The sequence below is a fragment of the Nomascus leucogenys genome, chromosome 23 (assembly GCF_006542625.1).
Source record: "Nomascus leucogenys isolate Asia chromosome 23, Asia_NLE_v1, whole genome shotgun sequence".
Taxonomy (NCBI): Eukaryota; Metazoa; Chordata; class Mammalia; order Primates; family Hylobatidae; genus Nomascus; species Nomascus leucogenys.
The window spans coordinates 19,016,915-19,037,365 of NC_044403.1; the positions used below are offsets into that span (position 1 = coordinate 19,016,915).

General features: G+C 37.6%; 1 protein-coding gene across 1 annotated transcript; it reads left to right on the plus strand.

Annotated features, from left to right (window-relative positions):
• Window positions 1-550: 550 nt before the first annotated feature.
• WBP11 (WW domain binding protein 11) lies at window positions 551-17,358 on the plus strand. The gene is made up of 12 exons (XM_003265533.3): window positions 551-735; window positions 2,659-2,767; window positions 3,298-3,329; window positions 4,106-4,199; window positions 6,830-7,026; window positions 8,732-8,865; window positions 9,081-9,280; window positions 9,898-10,089; window positions 12,571-12,672; window positions 13,088-13,381; window positions 14,711-14,893; window positions 16,337-17,358. Exons 2-12 carry the CDS (start codon window positions 2,704-2,706, stop codon window positions 16,768-16,770), a joined length of 1,926 nt encoding a protein of 641 aa, XP_003265581.1. The 5' UTR covers window positions 551-735; window positions 2,659-2,703; the 3' UTR covers window positions 16,771-17,358.
• The last annotated feature ends 3,093 nt before the right edge of the window (window positions 17,359-20,451 follow it).

The window sequence follows — 20,451 nt, forward strand, 5'->3', positions numbered from 1 at the left end:
AATAAATCACCGCCCGTGTAAGCAATCTGCGACTCTAATACGGGTGCTGATTTATTTGTTCAGGTGCTCCACAAATGTTCTGTTCTGCGTGTCTATTAAATTTCCACACGTACCAGGAGCCCACATGGGATAACCTGATGCTTACAAAGCGGATTAAACTCAGTGGCAACTGATATCTGGGTATTGGTTTACACACGGAGACACCCCTAAAGGATTGCACCTGCTTGGGTCATAAGAAACATAAAAATCCAAAAACTAACGTAATTCCAAGAGACAGAAAACGCAGAACGCTTCTTTATATGCAGAATGTACCGTTCTCGGAGGGCTCAACGCTCTACGCTCCCAGCAACTAAGTCAGGATGCCTCCAACTCGAGAGGCAGGACCGTCAACCACTCAGGTAGCAGCTACCTTCTTCTAATTCCTGTTGTACTAGATGAGCGCAATGAGGCGGGCTCTTAGCCGACAACTAACCAATTGAGTAGTGTATGGAACCGGAAGAGACTCTGGTCCAGGAATTCTTGGGTATTCTCTATGGTTTCAGGGCCGAGCGGCGCTAAGAGAAGGCGGGACAGAGGAATGGGAAATGACGTAAGGATTGCGGAGGGGCGCGAGGTTTCAAGATGGCGGTAGCTGAAGGGTTGACCGAGAGACCGAGTTGAAGGCCCTTACGAAGTGAAAGAGGCCGGGAATCGCCTCCTGCCCGCTTCTCCTAGTCCTGGGAGCACAGCAGAAGTGTGAGTGTATTGAATGGATTTACTACTCTTCCTCATCTCTTTCGTCCGTTCCACGGCCCGCGCAGCGGCTTGGGGGACACCCAGCCCCTTTGCCCCGCTCCTCCTCTCCCCGGTTGAGGTCTCCCGGTTGCGGACTGGGCTATTCCTGGGCCTGTGGTGGCGCGGCGACCACTGGTTACGCGGTTGGCATCGCCCAGGTCGGTTGGGGCCGCTTCTTGTGCACGTTGATTGGTAGCCTTAGGTTTGACGTCTTGTACCTCCAGTCATGGTCGGTCAACCGTCGCTATGGTTTCGTCAGTTGCTGGTGTTGCCTCCTTTGGTGGACCTGGACCCTATCCCATTGAAGCTTCTTTGGCTGTTTAGAGTTCCCCAATGGTTATTTGGCTTGATTTTCCAGTCGCCTCCGCTTGCAGACAAAAAACTAATCTGTGCAGACTTAAGCTCCAGTGTCTTCCGTAAAATTCTCTGTAATTCGTATCCGTTGTGTTTCATTTGTGGGGGAGGAGATTAAGACATGAGCCTGAGGACACTTGAGAAAGGAAAGCACAAAAAACGCAGGCAATCAAAGATGGGAGAGCTTGTATTTGTACTGATTTTGCTTGTTTTCCCCCTTCCCTACCTCCTACTCCCTGCTGCTCTCCCACCCCCCAACCCCCCCCATCCCCAGTTTTTGTTATAAAGAAACCACTTGACAGGGTGTATGGTAGCTAGGCTAGGAATATGGATCCATTATAAAGATTTTAGTTAAGTAGTGAGTCAGACATCACATGATACTTTATTTGTAATCCCATTGTATCATCAGAGCTTTGTTATAAAGTAATTGATGTCCCCATATTTTAGATGAGGAAGCTAAAAATCAGAGCCTTTGACACCGCTGTCTTGAAATAATTGCCACCAGAACAGCTATGAAACATCTGGCTTTCTGAAACATCTGGCTTTCGGGGCAATTGGACACTTGGTGAAAGAGACATTAACTGTAATAAACTGGTCTGACAAAATCTTCCCTTTCTTACCTTTAAAAAGTGTCTACTTGAAAAAGGAAGGAAATTTGTCCGCCTTTATTACTGGAAAGATTGTGCTTCAAAAAATTAAGCCCCATTATTTTGGAATAAGAGGAAGAAGTCATGTAATAGGGTACTGTGTTAATAAAAGTTTTAGCTTACAAAATATTTTTTCCTCAAACAAAAATAAGTATTCCCTTTAGTTACCTTAAGAAATATATATTGGGAGTCAGGTCTTAGTAAGAAAAATATGTGTCTTAATATTTAAGTTTTGGGGAGCTCTCAGTATAGCACTAATTTCAAATATTTGCATTTTTAGTTGTGTTTTGAACTCTTGAGAGTCAAGCATTACATCTGAATTAGAACTGAATCTGAATTAATATGCTTAATGAGTTTTTAGTGTCTTAGAAGTATTGAGAATGTACAGCATACATGCCAAGAAAAACCACGGAGAGAGGCAAGGGTGAGGTATTTGTTTTGAGCCTAGATCCATTACCCCCATTCCCTTCTTATTCTTCTTTTACAATTACATGTTAATAAAGGGAGGTTATAGAAGAAGGACTAATGAATTCTGATGTTCATGGTTTGTGCCATATCGTTAAAGCATTTTCTAGTTGTTTTTATCAGTTGACAAAGTCAGTGCTGTGATCCATAAGAAAAAAGCTAAACTGATGACTTGAGGATATTCAAAGTGGTCTTCACACTCATCACATTTCTAAAGAATGTTAGGGATCTAAATTTTCGTGGTCAAGAAAGGTGATGCCATCTTTCTTGGACATTAAAGTCAAAACTGAGGAAAGAACAGTCTCACAGAATTTCTAATTAAAGGAATTTTTTTTTTTTTTAGAGATTGGTAGGGACTAGAAAATGGAAGAAATAAATTTAGGAGATATAAGCTATTTCTTTGTCTTCACCTTCACAGGTTTTTCTTTTTTTAATGAACAAGTAAACCATACAAATTGTCAACATGGGACGGAGATCTACATCATCCACCAAGAGTGGAAAATTTATGAACCCCACAGACCAAGCCCGTAAGTGTCCATTAGTGTGGAATGATGAAGTAGGAGAGCGTTAAAAATTGCAAATATTAGGGAATTTCTTTCTCTGTGGCTTAATTACAAGACCAGCAGTGATAGGAGGAATAAATTGTATATTCAGTGTTTGATTGGGCACATTAAGACTTTAAACATGCAAAGAAATTAGTACCCGTATTTTATTTTTCAAATTCTACTTGCAAAGTAGAATTGGCTGAAAGCTTTCTTTTTATATTTGAAATTTTGAGCAAATTAGTTTTGCGAGCCCTTGTTTCGCATTTTGTTATGTTTTTCCTTCAGATTCATAGTTGTTTTTTATGAAACATTAAACAAAAATGTCTTGACATTTTTGGTTGTCATAATTAGAGGGATGCTCTTGGCATGTAGTGGATAGAGGCCAAAGAAGCTGCTCTTTTACAGTGCATACTATATCTTTCCACAATAAAGAATTACCTGTATTAAATTGGAGGAAATGCTAATGTTCAAGATTCAAAAATTTTATTATATCTCCCTCTCTCCTTTTAAAGGAAAGGAAGCCCGGAAGAGAGAATTAAAGAAGGTATGATTTCAGAGGCATCTTATAAAACTTTAAGTATTGTTTGGCACATCTTGTGATTTGGGATTAGTGGGTTTCAGAATAACATTTCTAATATTTTCTAGAAAAGATACTTTATGCTTTTTATAAAAACTGTAAGATACACTAAGCCAAACTTTACTATATTTAGGACCTGAAGTAACTTTGCAGAGAAGCTCACTACAGGTTATAATGCCATTGTTTGATTACTTTTCCCAGTGAGTTAAAAAATACTTTTGAAAATCATTCTTTTTTGTTACTCATTAAAACATAACTGTTTTAAAGTCTACTGATGAGGATGGAAATAAACATGATGCTAGATAGCCTTATCCATTTTCCTGATTAGCTATTACATATATTACATTAGCTTAAATATATATATAGGTTTATAATATTTATAGATATATTAGATTTATATATCCATTTTCCCAATTAGCATTCTCCTCTTAGCTGTTGAATTTGTGGCAAAGTACTTCAACAGAATAAGAAAGGATTTGCTTTATAGTGTAAGTAACTGCTAAAGATCTCACAGAGTTCAAAGAAATACTTTACTAAGAAAGCATATCTTAAAAATAGCATTGCTTTATCTTTTTGACAAGTGTGAACGTTTTTAAGGCAAAAAATTACATAGCTGTTTCTGGTGGGTGAAACAAGTGATCAGAAGCCAAGGAGTTATTCTGTTTAGATTCTTAAATCAAGTTGAAGTAAAACTCCTGAGTGGCCTGACTTCTTGACATCTGCCCTTCTTTTATTTTTCTAAGAACAAAAAACAGCGCATGATGGTTCGAGCTGCAGTTTTAAAGATGAAGGATCCAAAACAGATAATCCGAGACATGGAGAAATTGGATGAAATGGGTAAGAATTTACAAACAGGCAGCTATAACAGTCTGACACGTACAGAGGCAGGCAGGTAACGAGTGAAGCAGCATAGGCGTAAGTAAAACAGAACAGCGTGATGACATTTGATGCTTGGATTTAATGTTAGTTTCAGGGAGACAAAATGGAGTGCTAGAGGGCTGTTGCAAACTGGAGACCCCATATACCAGAATAAGAGGGAAGCAATTATTTGGCTTTCGGTTAATTGTTATTATGAGATAACAGAAGCACAGTTTGGCCAGCTTGCTTTTCGGGAGAAGACTTAATCTGGTTTATGAAATAACCTTGAGTTTTTTGTTTGTTGTCTTTTATTTAATGTTGGCGACTACCATGTAAATCTAAGTATTAGGCCCCTGTGAATATAAGGCAGTTTCCAATTTTTCCAATCAGAAGATCCAAAAAGATACTTAACCGTTTAGTAAGGATATAGAAAAAAAAAATCATCAAATACCTAAAACCAAATATATAAAATACTATACCAGGATTCTCTGCCTTTTTCACATTTTATAGAATAATTTTATTCACTCTTTATATGCATTTTAAGTATCACTGCTTTGTTATAACTGGAATCACATGAAATAGCTGCATGTTATCTTTTTTTGCATCTAAGTTTGAAAATCATTGATGTTGCCACTGGAAATTTTATCCTAACCCACAAATATCCATTCTGTTTAATATTAGAACATGTAGACTATTTTGTTTTTTTAATAGAAATTTTCAAACATGCAAAAAACTAAAATAGTCTAGTTAACTTCCATGTGCTTTTCACCTGTCAAATTTTTGCCACTTTGTCTTCTACCCTTTGCCACTTTTGTAAAATAACATTTTAAAGTGATCGTTACAAGTTCCATGTTTTGCCCAAAAACAGAGTGGTAAGTAAAAAGAGATGGAATGAAACTCCTCAATGATACATTAAATGGGGTACAAAAAAAATTCAGTCATGGCATTAGGCTATTACAAGGTTTCTGAAATAATGTGAGAGAATCTGTGCAGCTAGCCTGGGTAAGAGTTCTGGGTCAGGCTTCAGGATCCCAGATATTTCCCAGTTCAGCTGTAACTGATTCCACTTCCTGTCTCTGGTCTAAATATCAGCAGGGATAATTACTTTCCTTGGGGAATCAGGGAATCCTTCTTTAAATGACCCCAAATGTTATGGGTTGTTTTAAAAGGAGATAATAGTAATAACTGAGGTTTCTTGAGTAGTTATCTTGCTATACACCTACGCACCAGTTTTTTTCCACCAGTTTTCTAATCCTCACAATTTTTTAGGGTAGGTGCACTGTCCCTATTATACAGGTAAGAAAACTCAGGCATAGAGAGATTACATAGCTTTCTCAAGGTCACACTGCTATGTAGTGGCAAAGCTGAGATTAAAACTTAGGCATTCAGTGCTTTTACTAATCACACTAGGATTAGGATGGTGTAAGAATACACCCTCTGGATTTGAATAAATTGCCAAGATTAATAATAGTTAATAGGATCTAAGGAAGAAGATAAACTTGTTATTCTTTTAAGAAAAAGGAAAGGGGTGAAGAGAATACTATTGATCGGGGTCTAGTTACAATTTATAAAACTCAATACAGACTAGTTAAGGCAGAAAAAAGCATGCATTGGCTCTCTTAATTAAGAAGTCTTAACATAAAAAAAAGATGAGAAATCCCTGAGAGAAACTAGCCTCAAAATCCAATCTCATCATCAGTACTGTCCATCTGTCTAGTCTGATCTGTTAGCCTCATTCAGCTTACTACTAATGAACTTCTGCTTGGGATAGAAGGTGGAATATATGTGTGTAATTAGTGATGATTGGGAGACAAGGCCACAGGCAGCTCTAGATTTGTTTTCTCTCTACATAACACATCCAGAAAGAAAATCTGAGAGCTTATCTCTCTCACATCTACATTTAAAATCTCAGGGAAGGTTCTGGTCCCAGTTTGGATCATGTGCTAATTGATATCTGAGTCATTCACTAAAAAGGAATATGGGGGGATATGATTGACTAGGCAGGCCTGGAGGTCTTATTCTTGGGATAGAGGACCTGCAGTTAAGCCCTATATTGACACGCGATTAGTTAGGAAGAGAAAGGATTGTATGGTAGCTAGGCCAGGAATACGGATCTGTTATAAAGATTATAGTTAAGTGGTGAGTCAAACACCACTGGATATTTTATTTGTAATCCCATTGTATCATCATAGCTTTATTACAAAGTGATTAACGTGTCCATTTTTTAGATGAGGAAGCAAAAAATCAGAGAATTCAAGTAAAATGCTTAAGATCTCAAAATTTGACAGGACTAATGTAGTAGGTAAACACAAATCTGACAGAATCTTCACCAGGTTTTCAGCACAGAGCAGTGAAAATTGATTTTTATTACAATGAAGATGAAAGTCAATTAGGTGGCATTTCTGAGAAAGGTAAAATAGTGGGCATCTAAAAAGGGTGGGGATTTTAATAAATATTGTAGTCTTTGAATAAAATTGGAAAGAGTCTGTCTGGTGTCTAGATCTCTTAAAAAATTTTTAGCATATATGGAGGTTTTTATTATGTAACCTATTGATACCTAATTGAAGTGGCCTCTTATATTTAATTCCATAACCTACTTTTTCTCTTAGAGTTTAACCCAGTGCAACAGCCACAATTAAATGAGAAAGTACTGAAAGACAAGCGTAAAAAGCTGCGTGAAACCTTTGAACGTATTCTACGACTCTATGAAAAAGAGAATCCAGATATTTACAAAGAATTGAGAAAGCTAGAAGTAGAATATGAACAGAAGAGGGCTCAACTTAGCCAATATTTTGATGCTGTCAAGGTAATCAGGGTTTTTTTTTGAGAGATAAACTAAAATATTATACAGATTGAGTATCCCTTATGCAAAGTGCTTGGGACCAGAAGTGTTTTGGATTTAGGGTTGTTGGGTATTTTTTATGTTTTGTTTTGTTTTTGCGTATATTTGCATATATTTTGGGGATGGGACCCTAGTCTAAACATGAAATTTATGTTTCATATACACATAGCCTGAAGATAATTTTATAAATTTTGTGCATGAAACAAAACTAGGAGCCATCACATTAGGTCAGGTGTGGATTCTTCCACCATGGCATCATATGGGAGTCAAAAAGTTTAGGATTTTGGAGCATTTCAGATTTTCAGATTAGGGATACTCAACCTATACTTAGATTTAAAAAGTTAATGGGAGAATTAGTCATGTTGAACCTCTTCCTTATAGCAGTTTCTTCTAAAACTAAACATACCTACCATGTGAACCTGCAAATCTAATCCTCTTTTTGAAACAGAAGAAATTAATTCAAAAACTGGGATCAGCCTAGGTGTTCACTAATAGGATAATGGATAATTAAACTGTAGCATATTTATACAATGGAATACTATTCAGCAATAAAAGGAATAATCTAATAAAACAGCATGGAATAAAAAAAGAAAAATTGTGAATAAATCTCAAAAACATGCTAAGTTTATCTCATTGTTATGATTTCATTTTTATGAAATTCTAGAATAGTCACAGATAATCTGTGCAGGAAAAAAAAATGTAGCCGTGGTTGCCTTGGGGGATGATATTAGAGATGGATTGGGAAGGAGTATGAGGTATATGCATTTGTCAAAACTTACTGAATTTGTACATTTTGTAAATTTTACCTCAAAATAAAGATGGGAAAAAATCAAATGCTATAATTTCTGTAAAGGAGGTAAATACGTCTCCCATTTTACAGATGAAGGCACAAGTTACCTTGCTTAGTTAATCTAAGCTCATACACAACAGAAATTCCACATAGGCAAGCTAATGAGCCCAACCTCCACCACTGGGTATATACTATTTGTTAGCTGACATGTATTATTTTTCTTTTTTTGTTGTTTATTTTTTTTTTTTGAGACCGAGTCTCACTCTGTTGCCCAAGCTGGAGTGCAGTGGCACCATCTTGGCTCACTGCAACCTCCGCCTCCCAGGTTCAAGCAATTCTCCTCCCTCAGCCTCCTGAGTAGCTGGGACTACAGGCACACGTCACCACAACTGGCTAATTTTTGTATTTTTATTAGAGATGGAGTTTCACCATATTGGCCAGGCTGGTCTCAAACTCCTGACCTCGTGATCCACCCGCCCCAGCCTCCCAAAATGCTGGGATTACAAATGTGAGCCACCACGCCCAGCCTGACATGTATTTTTCTATCACCCTGCATATTAAATAAGGTAGCTCTGGTGCTAGATACTTGTAACAGTTGGGTTTCTCTAGACAACAGCTATTTCGAATCATCCAAAAAGAATTACCTGATAAGAGGAGAAAAAAACAGCTGGGTTCTGACGTTTTTAGAAGTAAAGATTTCTTTCAGTTCTTTGACAGTGTGGAAGTATTGACGTAACGTTATTTTTGTGGGGGTTTTTGGTGATATTTATGTTAGTTGGAAAGCATGTCCAAGTTACGAAACAGCTGACTTGTCATTTTTAGTGTTTAGTTAGTAGATGACTTTTTTATCATACTATTGAATGGTTCTCTCTGTTTCAGAATGCTCAGCATGTGGAAGTGGAGAGTATTCCTTTGCCAGATATGCCACATGCTCCTTCCAACATTTTGATCCAGGACATTCCACTTCCTGGTGCCCAGCCACCCTCTATCCTAAAGAAAACCTCAGCCTATGGGTAAGGAAGCAGTGTCACAATCAGCATTTGTAAAGGCACAAGTTGACTGTCCAGTGCCAAAATGAATGCAGGGGGAAATCAAATGTCACAGTGTGACATTTGATTAAATGTAAAATAAGAAATCCCTTGAAAAATGTTTAGAAGAGAAAATAAATGTCTCATTACTGTTAAGTGATTACCGTGGGAGTTTTTTTGTTTTTGTTTTTTTTTAACAGACCTCCAACTCGGGCAGTTTCTATCCTTCCTCTTCTTGGACATGGTGTTCCACGTTTGCCCCCTGGCAGAAAACCTCCTGGCCCTCCCCCTGGTCCACCTCCTCCTCAAGTTGTGCAGATGTATGGCCGTAAAGTGGGTTTTGCCCTAGATCTTCCCCCTCGTAGGCGAGATGAAGACATGTTATATAGTCCTGAACTTGGTGAGAAGTGACTGTTCTTTTGCTCTTATAACTATCATTTTTTTTTTATGTTGGCCCTGTTTAACATATTTTTCACCACCCTCAGAACTTAGGAAGTAAATGAGAGGATATCATGTACATACTAATATACATACAGTTGGATAAATCATAGGATCTACTCAAGTAAAAGCATCATACATAAGTATAGAAATGCTTATTGTGTGTTAAATTAGGCTTTTCTTGGAGACGTCACTCTTGCTACTAATCCTTTAAGACTTGTATATCTGATTCTCTTTTAGCTTTATTGTCATCAGACTAGAGCGTCGTTGTATACATTCACTGACTGTGTATGTGTATACAAACATGATTGTTGCTAAAGGAGGAAATGAGTTTTCAAATTAGAACCTATTTAAAAAAAATCTTAAATTACCAAAAAGAAGTGTTTAAAATTATTGGCAAATGGAAATTTTGTTAGACTGTATGAATAGCTATATATACAGGAATTTTTTTTTTTTTTTTTTGGTAAGAATTAAGTTGTTACAGTCTGAGTTAAATAGCATAATTTTCTGTATTTCTGGGTACCATGTAGTGGAGGGTCCAATCATACTTCTTCTCCATGTTCCCTTCCCACTTTTCAGCCCAGCGAGGTCATGATGATGATGTTTCTAGCACCAGTGAAGATGATGGCTATCCTGAGGACATGGATCAAGATAAGCATGATGACAGTACTGATGACAGTGATACCGACAAATCAGATGGAGAAAGTGACGGGGATGAATTTGTGCACCGTGATGATGGTGAGAGAGACAACAATGAAGAAAAGAAGTCAGGTATGTGCAGATGAAGGATTCTTGGTATTGATCAATAAAGAGAAAACAAGCTGAAGGTCCTAATTTATTAATGAATCTGTGAGAGTACTCTGAACTCTTTGGAAGTTGGGATCATAGCTGTATTCATCTTTATATATTAAAATTTTGAAAGTTTTTGACACAGTAAGTACTCAGTGGATGTTTATGAGGAAAAACATTAAAGTGTATGTAATAAAAATGTCTGTGTAGTAAAGTTCACTTTGGGGTAAACGGTATAACTATTCAACAGCATAAACATGTATTATTATGGGTATGTTATAGGAAAGGAGAGTAGCCATATTAAGAAAAACATTGATGTTGTATTTTATAAATCTGTTTAAATATCTACCTTTGAAGCCCTTTTATGGTATCTTACATGAACCAGGATCATAATTACAACCCAGGTACACTCATGAGTGGAATCATGAAACATATCTATAATGTGTGTGTTTGATTATTAAAAAATTCAAATAGGACATTTGTCAAGAAAATTTTAAGCATCATAATAGGTACTGACAGTGGAAAATGCCCACCATTTCTGTCAAACCTCAGCAGTTTTGGAGCTTCTTTTGGGATTGTTTATGTAGCCTACAACAGAATATTTATATAATACTATGTAATACTAATATTAATATTGATAATGACAGATTTTTCTCCTGCTGTGTCTTAAGAACCATGGTTGCAAAAACAAAAAAGCTAGTTAAAAATGATAGAGCTGGTAATGAAAGATTATTATAGAGGACTGTTAGGTAGGAACTAGTACTGGAAAGTAGAAAGCCATTAGAGCCACGGCAGCTCCATTTTTTTCTGGGACTGTGTGGTCTCTTGCCTTCTTTTCCTTTTATTCTGCCAACAGATTTTTTTTTTTCTTTTTTTTCTTTTTTTTTTTTTTTTTTTTTTTTTTGAGACAATCTCACTCTTGTTGCCCAGGTTGGAGTGCAATGGCACAGTCTCAGCTCACTGCAACCTCCATCTCCCAGGTTCAAGCGATTCTCCTGCCTCAGTCTCCCAAGTAGCTGGGATTACAGGCACCCGCCACCACGCCCAGCTAATTTTTGTATTTTTAGTAGAGACAGGGTTTCACTGTGTTGGCCAGGCTGGTATCGAACTCCTGACCACAGGTGATCTGCCCACCTCGGCCTCCCAAAGTGCTGGGAGTACAGGCATGAGCCACTGACCCAGTCAGATTTTTCTTATATATTCTCATCAACACACATGTTCTGAAAATGGCCGTCCCAACTCTGAGTTGATACTCAGCTAATATTTATGGAGTTTTTACTATATACGGCATTTTTTCTAGGCACTAAGGATACAGGGTAAACAAAACTAAAGTCCTGTTCACATGGAACTGTTCTCCTAAAATGTTTACCAACTAAAAATACTCCTATCCAGCATCTAATGGATAGCCTTTGTCAGTTAAGTTCTTTTTATTCTTAGCTTGCTAATAGGTTTTTTTTTTTAATCATAAATATTTTTTAGGTATCCGTTGGGATGTAACTTTTTTTGTTCTTTGTAAGCTCTTTAGTGAATTAGATTGCTGGCTTTTAGAACACTTGGATTCAACTTGCTTATATTTTTTTTCCTTTTTGTAAATTTTAATTTTGATAGTTTTGGAGAACAGGTTGTGTTTGGTTACATGGATGAGTTCTTTAATGGTGATTTCTGAGATGTTGATGCATCCCTCACCCAAGTAGTGTATACACTGTACCCAGTTTGTAGTCTCCTTTCCCTCACTCCCCTCCCACCTTTCCCCACTGAGTCCCCAAAGTCCATTGTATCATTCTTAGGCTTTTGCATCCTCATACCTTAGCTCGCACTTGTAAGTGACAGCATACAGTATTTGGTTTTTCATTCCTCAATTACTTCACTTAATTGCCTCCAACTCCATCCAAGTTGCTGTAAAGGCCATTATTTTGTTCCATGTTATGGCTGAGCAGTATTCCATGGTGGATATATTCCACATTTTCTTTAACCACTGGTTGGTTGATGACATTTAAATTAGTTTCATATTTTTGCAATTGCAAATTGTGCTGCTATAAACATGTGTAACTTGCTTATATTTTATGTTGGCCAGTAGATGAATTTTGGTATCATGGTTAGGATAGTTTCATGAGTTGGGTAACATTTCATCTTTTCCTATGCTCTTTATCAGATTTCTGTAACTTAATGTTTGGCTGAATTTCCTCCTAAAATTATTTGTAGCCTTTAAGGAGTAGATCTTCAACGACCATTTAAGTTTCGTATATTCTGGGCTTATCACTTCTTTGGCCAACTTTAGTAATTTATATTTTCTAGAAAATTGTTTTTATCTGGGTGTTCATATCATTAATATAGCTATCTCATCCTGCACCTCTGCCAAGTAGTGGGTAGCAATCATATCTAGTACTTTATAGTGTTACATAGTAAACATTTACTGAATTTTGTTGATGCCACTCTACTCCACTCCCTCCTTTGTCCCCTTAGGTCTGAGTGTACGGTTTGCAGATATGCCTGGAAAATCAAGGAAGAAAAAGAAGAACATGAAGGAACTGACTCCTCTTCAAGCCATGATGCTTCGTATGGCAGGTAAGGCAGGGAAAAAATAGTGAATCACCTTTTGGTGTATCCTCACACTAATTACTTTACATACATTTTTCCATTTAGTGTCTGAGCAACCTTCAAGTAAGTAATAAGTCCTTGTTTTACAAAAATAAGGTTTGGAACTATTATATAGGCTGCCTGAAGTTACACAGCAAGTAAATGGTTGGGCTGGCATTTAAATATTGGTCTGTCTGGTTTTAAAGCCTGAGTTGATTCCACTATGCTGCATTAACATGGATGAGTAGAATATTATTTCTTTCACATCTAAGTATTTTATTGAAGAAGACTATTTGGTTTTTAATTTTAAGAACACATTAACCATGTATATTCAGTCATTACTGTTCTCCAAACTGTAAGAAAATGAATCAACTCCATTTACTGGGTTTAAAATTTCTTTCAGGTCAAGAAATCCCTGAGGAGGGACGGGAAGTAGAGGAATTTTCAGAGGACGATGATGAAGATGATTCTGATGACTCTGAAGCAGAAAAGCAATCACAAAAACAGCATAAAGAGGAATCCCATTCTGATGGCACATCCACTGTTTCTTCACAGCAGCAGGCTCCGCCGCAGTCTGTTCCTCCTTCTCAGATACAAGCACCTCCCATGCCAGGACCACCACCTCTTGGACCACCACCTGCTCCACCATTACGGCCTCCTGGGCCACCTACAGGCCTTCCTCCTGGTCCACCTCCAGGTAAACACTTACATAATGTGAATAAAGTTTAAATGAGGTTAGAATGAAGTCATTCCAAAAAATACTATGTGTTGTTAGTGTTCATGTTTTCTTGTTTCCTCCTAATGGGATTCTCTTAAGATGTGAAGGATCCTCAAAGGACAAGTAAAGCTTGTTCATTCCCAAACCATTGTTTGCAACTCATAGTTCTACTGACAGCCACCTGTTTTTCTCCAGAGCACTCTTGTTTTCAAAGTTTTTCTGATTACAGCAGACAGAAAGTTGAACATGTAATGGAGGTTTTCTTTAGTATTGCTTTTTAGTATGATAGGTTGACCTAGCTCTAAATTGGTAGCAGGTGGGAGTAAGACACAGTTAATAATGTTTTGTGTTCTTAGGTTAGGAATGTTGAATGTCAGTGTAATCTGCATAGTTTTTTAGTTGTAGTTCTTTTTTAGAGGCAAAGGTGATTAGTCTGTTTATTAAGTGTTCAGCTTGAAAATATAAAAAGATTATTTATAAAATGAAGCAACAGAGAACTTTTCAGCTATTTGTGATTTTAGTCCTTCATCCTATTGTCAGCCTACTAAGTTTTCTTCAGTTGAGTTAATCATTTTCTGATTGGTGCAAAGCAAAGTTACCTATTTATGTCATTCTTAGTGGTCTTTGTCTATATATTCATGAGTTTCAAGGGGTCCTTAAAGCATTATGTTTTATATTCCATTTTCAGCTTATACTGGAACCATTTAAGAATTCTTATCACCTTTGTATATTTCCAGCATTGCAGAGCTGTGATTAAGTATGCTTTTTGTCAGTGTTGGGAAATAAAGTGAAAAGATCCACAACAAATCCAGTACCATTTTTCTGGTACTCAGATTTTTTTTTTTTTTTTTTTTTTTAAGACGGAGTCTCGTTCTGTCGCCCATGCTGGAGTGCAGTGGCGCGATCTCAGCTCACTACAAGCTCCGCCTCCTGGGTTCACGCCATTCTCCTGTCTCAGCAACCCAAGTAGCGGGGATTACAGGCGCCCGCCACCACGCCTGGCTGATTTTTATGTATTTTTAGTAGAGACAGGGTTTCACCATCTTGGCCAGGCTGGTCTTGAACTCTTGATCTCGTGATCCACCCACCTCAGCCTCCCAAAGTGCTGGGATTACAGGCATGAGCCACCATGCCTGGCTGTACTCAGATATTTATTGAATGAATTCTGTTTCCATGTATGTTTCATTAACTTTTTGAAGTTAATCTGATTTCAGGTTAAAGTCAAACCATATTTGAGTTACTTTTAAGCCATAATTATTACTTAATGTACATTTGTGTGACATTAATTTACCATTTTTCTCTTTTCAGGAGCTCCTCCATTCCTGAGACCACCTGGAATGCCAGGACTCCGAGGACCCTTACCCCGACTTTTACCTCCAGGACCACCACCAGGCCGACCCCCTGGCCCTCCCCCAGGTCCACCTCCAGGTCTGCCTCCTGGTCCCCCTCCCCGTGGACCCCCACCAAGGCTACCTCCCCCTGCACCTCCAGGTGACACCTTCAATTTCTATAATAAAAACTTAGCCTACTGTTTATTTAATTTGCTCTAAGACATATGGTCACATTTCAGTATTCTGAAATCTGAGGTCATCTTAGAGTTAGTGGTAGTTTTTAAGTTGCTGTTGACCTGGCTTGAAGTAGAGTTCTTCCAGTGCATATTTGCACTTGGTTCACTTGAGGGACTTCTAGCCAGAGAACATGGGATTAAATTCTCTATTTGATAATTTTTTGGTTTTAGTTGTAGTTATGAAGCCGTTTCATGCATCTGCATGAGTACCAACCTAAAGATTAAAATTACAGAGTGTTATTTTTTTCCCTTTCCTCTACCTAACGTCAAGGTTAGACATGCAGATTTTCTTGTGGGCTTGTTTTATGTGGTAGGTATATTTCTAGTTTACAACACTGAAATGTCCCAGTTTCATGTGAAGATCTGCTTTTAAGTGCCCCAGCTGGGGCTTTTTTTCCTCTCTCTGTCTCTCAGTGGTACACAGAATAATTATGAGTTTATGTAATCAATAGGATCTTAGATTTGATAAAATATGGTACTTTATGTTTCATTTAAAAGTGTCATTTGAAGAACTGAAATCTGCAGTTCTTGGTATATGAATATTGTGTTTGTCTGAACTGTCCATAGGACATGAGTTCTTTTCCAGTAATGATGACAGATTGTGGTTAGTTGCATTCTCTTATTCCATGTGCATTTTTTCTTTGAGATGGAGTTTCATTCTTGCCCAGGCTGGAGTGCAATGGCGCGATCTCAGCTCACTGCAACCTCCGCCTCCTGGGTTCAAGCAATTCTCCTGCCTCAGCCTCCCAAGTAGCTGGGATTACAGGCGTGCACCACCACGCCCAGCTAATTTTGTATTTTTAGTAGAGACAGGGTTTCATCATGTTGGTCATCAGGCTGGTCTCAAGCTCCTGACCTCAAATGATCCACCCGCCTCAGCCTCCCAAAGTGCTGAGATTACAAGGGTGAGCCACCGTGCTCGGCCTCCGTGTGCATTTGATGACCAGGGTTAAAATTTTATTTCCTGCCCATTGACCTTTTTGTGCAGGGGAAATGGTGTGGAATATAATGCATGGGGATCAGTCTCCTGACCTTGTCCTTACTAATAGCACTATGCAGCTGGAATAGAATCTTGGGATGTGAGATTTGAGATAGTAATTTGAAACCAGTTGATGTCACTTTATGTTTTAAAGTAGGACATTATTTAGAGAAGAAGAGAGCATAATACTGTAAGTACAGGAATATAGGCTGAAGGTAAATACTGTTTTATAATACAATATTCCTGAGTTTCAAATAGCAACCAATATGAGTTCAGCTTATTTTCTGTAAGTTGTTATCCATTTATTTAAAAATTGGCAACCAATATTTAAATGTCCTTAATTTTATTAGTTCTTAGAGTATTCATCTTGCCTATTTTATTCATTTAGGTATTCCTCCACCTCGTCCTGGCATGATGCGCCCACCTTTGGTGCCTCCCCTTGGACCTGCCCCCCCTGGGCTGTTCCCACCAGCTCCTTTGCCAAACCCTGGGGTTTTAAGTGCCCCACCCAACTTGATTCAGCGACCCAAGGCGGATGATACAAGTGCAGCCACCATTGAGAAGAAAGCCACAGCAACCATCAGTGCCAAGCCACAGATCACTAATCCCAAGGCAGAGATTACTCGATTTGTGCCCACTGCACTGAGAGTACGTCGGGAGAATAAAGGGGCTACTGCTGCTCCCCAAAGAAAGTCAGAGGATGATTCTGCTGTGCCTCTTGCCAAAGCAGCACCCAAATCTGGTCCTTCTGTTCCTGTCTCAGTACAAACTAAGGATGATGTCTATGAAGCTTTCATGAAAGAGATGGAAGGGCTACTGTGACAGCTTTTGATGCCAGAACAGGCTTCTGTTCACAACAGTAGCCCATGGAGAAAGAGGCTCTTATTAAACTTAGATGAAAGAGCTGCTTCCATTGTCAGGGTATTTTCTAACTTCAGTTCAAGGAATATCCTAAAATTTAGCCTTGTTCAGAATTTACTGCACATAAAAGAGGGTATTTCATCCAGAATAGATCAGTTATTGAAGCAGTGCTGCTAACATCCATTCCCTTTCACACCACCATTTTCACCCTGTTTTCTTCCCCTCCTCCAGTTCTTTGGAAATTTGTGATCAGGGGGATCTTAGTTGCTTATTTGTTTTGACTCTCTTGTGTGCTATGGGCACTGGAGTAGAGATTTCTGGAAAAAAAAGTTTATTTCATCTTGCCTTTTGTGTTTGAGTTATTTTTAATATTTTCCTGTAAATATTTTGTAATATTTTACTTGTAATGAAATGGATCACAATGTCATTTCCTAATACAAGGCAGGATATGCGGGAAGAAAATGTACAATTATTTGATTAAAATTATTTCCCACTGACCTAAACTTTCAGTGATTTGTGGGAAAAATAAATAAATGTTCTACACCAAGATACTCTGTGTTACTGATAATATGTAAACATAATACCTATTTTATGGACAGAAAGAAAGTTAAATATTTAAAACTTGGGTTTTTAAGGAACTGCCTTTCTGGTACAGAATGAGAATCTTACTGAAAACATGGTAAAAACTACGTTTTAAATTTTAAGGGATAAAAAAGAGGAGTAATTATTTCCCTTTAAGATTGTCATACTGGTTTTAGAGAAACTGAGAGGTGTTAAGAATAGTATGGTTCGGCTTTTATTGTTAAAAGATGTCTTACCTTCAGTGGTTACTTATTCCAGAGCTGCTTGAACTGATACGAGTTGAATGGCAAGTCATTTTAAACCATTTTTAAACTATAAAAGAATGAGAAGAGGTTAGCTTTTTTTCCTTTCTGAATTGGTGGGTTTTGTGTGCTTTTATATTAAAATATGAATGAATAAGAATGTTTAACATTAGTTTGCATTTATACCATTTTCTTTACAAAGTACTTTAATGTAAACTTACCTACCAATGTAGACTAACTCTTAGTCTACTAAGTTTAATGTTAATTTAATGACTAACTCATCTACCAAGTAACCCTATAGATGACTTTTCTGGGTATTTTCCCCATTTTACATTAGAGAGTATTGAAACCCAAAAAGGACTCGTGATTTATCCAGTGACCTAAAGTGTGTATTGCATAAACACATACAGTGTGTGCATTGTTTAGGCATACGTTACTTTCCACAGTATCTCAAATGCCTTTCATGTGAATCCCATACTATCAAAAATTGGTGACAACCTAAAATGTAGTGCAATAATACAATAAGGCATTTATTTTCTTAGAGTTGATTTCTTTGATGGATTTTTAGATTTTTACTCAAGATCTTTTGTTTGTTTGGCTTTGCTTGGAAGATACTGATTTATTCTTTCATATTAAAGCAAATCCTGCCAAAGCACTAAATAGACCGTTTGGGGTTGGTTTTTTAGTGTAATATTAATACAGGTCCACAGGTGAATTGAGTCTGATTGTTCAGATGTAAGGATTGAACCTTATGTTGTCAATCCTTGACACCATCCTTGATAACTTATGGATATCAAGGATCAAACCATATGGTATCAATATTGTAGTTAACAGTTTCAGCATAAACAGAATTATTTCCCAGTACTTGGTCTGAAATATTTGTAATGGTCTTACTTGAAATTTATATTCTTTCTGGGAGTGATTTTTTTTATCATTTTTCAATAGAGACAGGTTCTTGCTTTGTTGCCCAGGCTGCAGTGCAGTGATGTGATCATAGCTCACTGCAGCCTGAAACTCCTGGGTTCAGGTGATCCTCTGGCCTCAGCCTCCCAAGTAGTTGGAACTACAGATATGTGCCACCACAACCAGCTAATTTATTTTTTAGAGACGAGGTCTCACTATGTTGCCCAGTCTGGTTTCCTAGCCTCAAGTGATCTTCCCATCTCAGCCTTGAGTTGGAGATTTCTGATATATGTTAATACAAGAAAGCCGTTGGTAGTTTATCATAAAGGCATTTCCTTATATTGCTAGTATAATTTTCTGAAAATTAGTGGTAAGATGTGACAATACATCAGCTGCATCCACAGGAAAGGGGAATTAATTAGCAGCTCTGATTCTGGGTACACTTGTTATGATCATAACTTAACATAATTTCACAAAAATGGTTAGATCACAGCTATGAAATGTAAATGATAGAAATCTTTAATCATGTATATGGATAGACTTGTTACTATTTCCTTATCAAAGTGTCACTTTAGGGACAGCAATTGCCCCTTTAAGGATCACCACAATAGTACTCTGCCATGTCATGGAATCAGCATGAAGCCCTAGATGCTATCCAAGATTGTTTCCATTCTCGTTTTGTATATTCTTGTTTGGGCTCTTGATTAAAATACCTCCTTACATATAGCTGGGAAGGGTTATTTATAAGTATTTTTAAAATCATTTTTATTGCATTCAAGTAATTCTTCAGGCCCAGAAGACGGGACAATCACTACCCATATAGAACTGAACGGTTTTATCCCTAACTCACACTACAGCGGGTCTAACGTCTGAAAATGTTCCTCAGCCAGTTTGGAAGACTGGCCTTATTTCAGGACTTCTGGGGCTCAAAGCTGTCACCAAGCAGAACTACACATAATTTCTTCATACACAGATCCTAGATCCAGGAAGGTATTAATGAGTTGCTGGAAAACATATTTTTACATTCTTAGAAATAAGAGCTTTTGGCAAAAGTCGGAACTAGAACTTCTGTGAAGCCAAAAGAACTGTCTCCCAGCTTTTTTCTCTAAGAAGGCCTTGTAGTTCATGAAGGAAAGAGGAGAGAAGGCAGGTGGCTATGCTCTGGGTGAGTGGAGGGATTTTAATTGACAGATGTTTTGCTGAGGGGCAATAGCCAATAGGGAGAGGGTGGAGAATGATGGGGTAATTGATGGAATGACATACTTGAGGATTTGGGGACATCAGAGTCAGAGTTTATGAAGTTTACTTATTCTATAGACTGTTACTGTCCAACAACTGAGCTAGGTGCTGGGAATACAGTGGTGAGCTAAATCAAGTAAGGTCCCTACCCTCATGGACCTTAAGGAAATTCAGGGAATAAACTTCATTGTCTTTATCTGTCTCAATCTTGAGTACAATACTTAACTAATGCTAAATTTTTAAAGAATCTTTAACTGTTTATGAACAATTTGGGGGAAAAATCAGCTATATATGCCATGTGCCAGTGAAGACATATTCATTTTACGTTTATAATTTTATATGTTAACTTTTTTGAAGTTTTTTAAAAAATTGAATATTTTCTCTGTAAGTTTAGAAATATTAAATATACACTAGAAATATTAACTATACACTGTGGGTCTAATGGTGCTGCAACCAAATAGAGAAAGTATGTATTTTAAATAAATCAGAAGTCTGCAAAGAAGTTTGGGGACCATGGGTCCCCAAACACATTTTTCCTTGACATGTTATTCCAGTCACAGAGTTTTTCCCTTCCAGGCATATTAAGCTTAAAAATAAGCTGTGTTTTTAAAATTGTAAAATACCACGATAAGTCCATTTTTAGTAAGAATTACACCACTTTTGCAGGAGATAAATA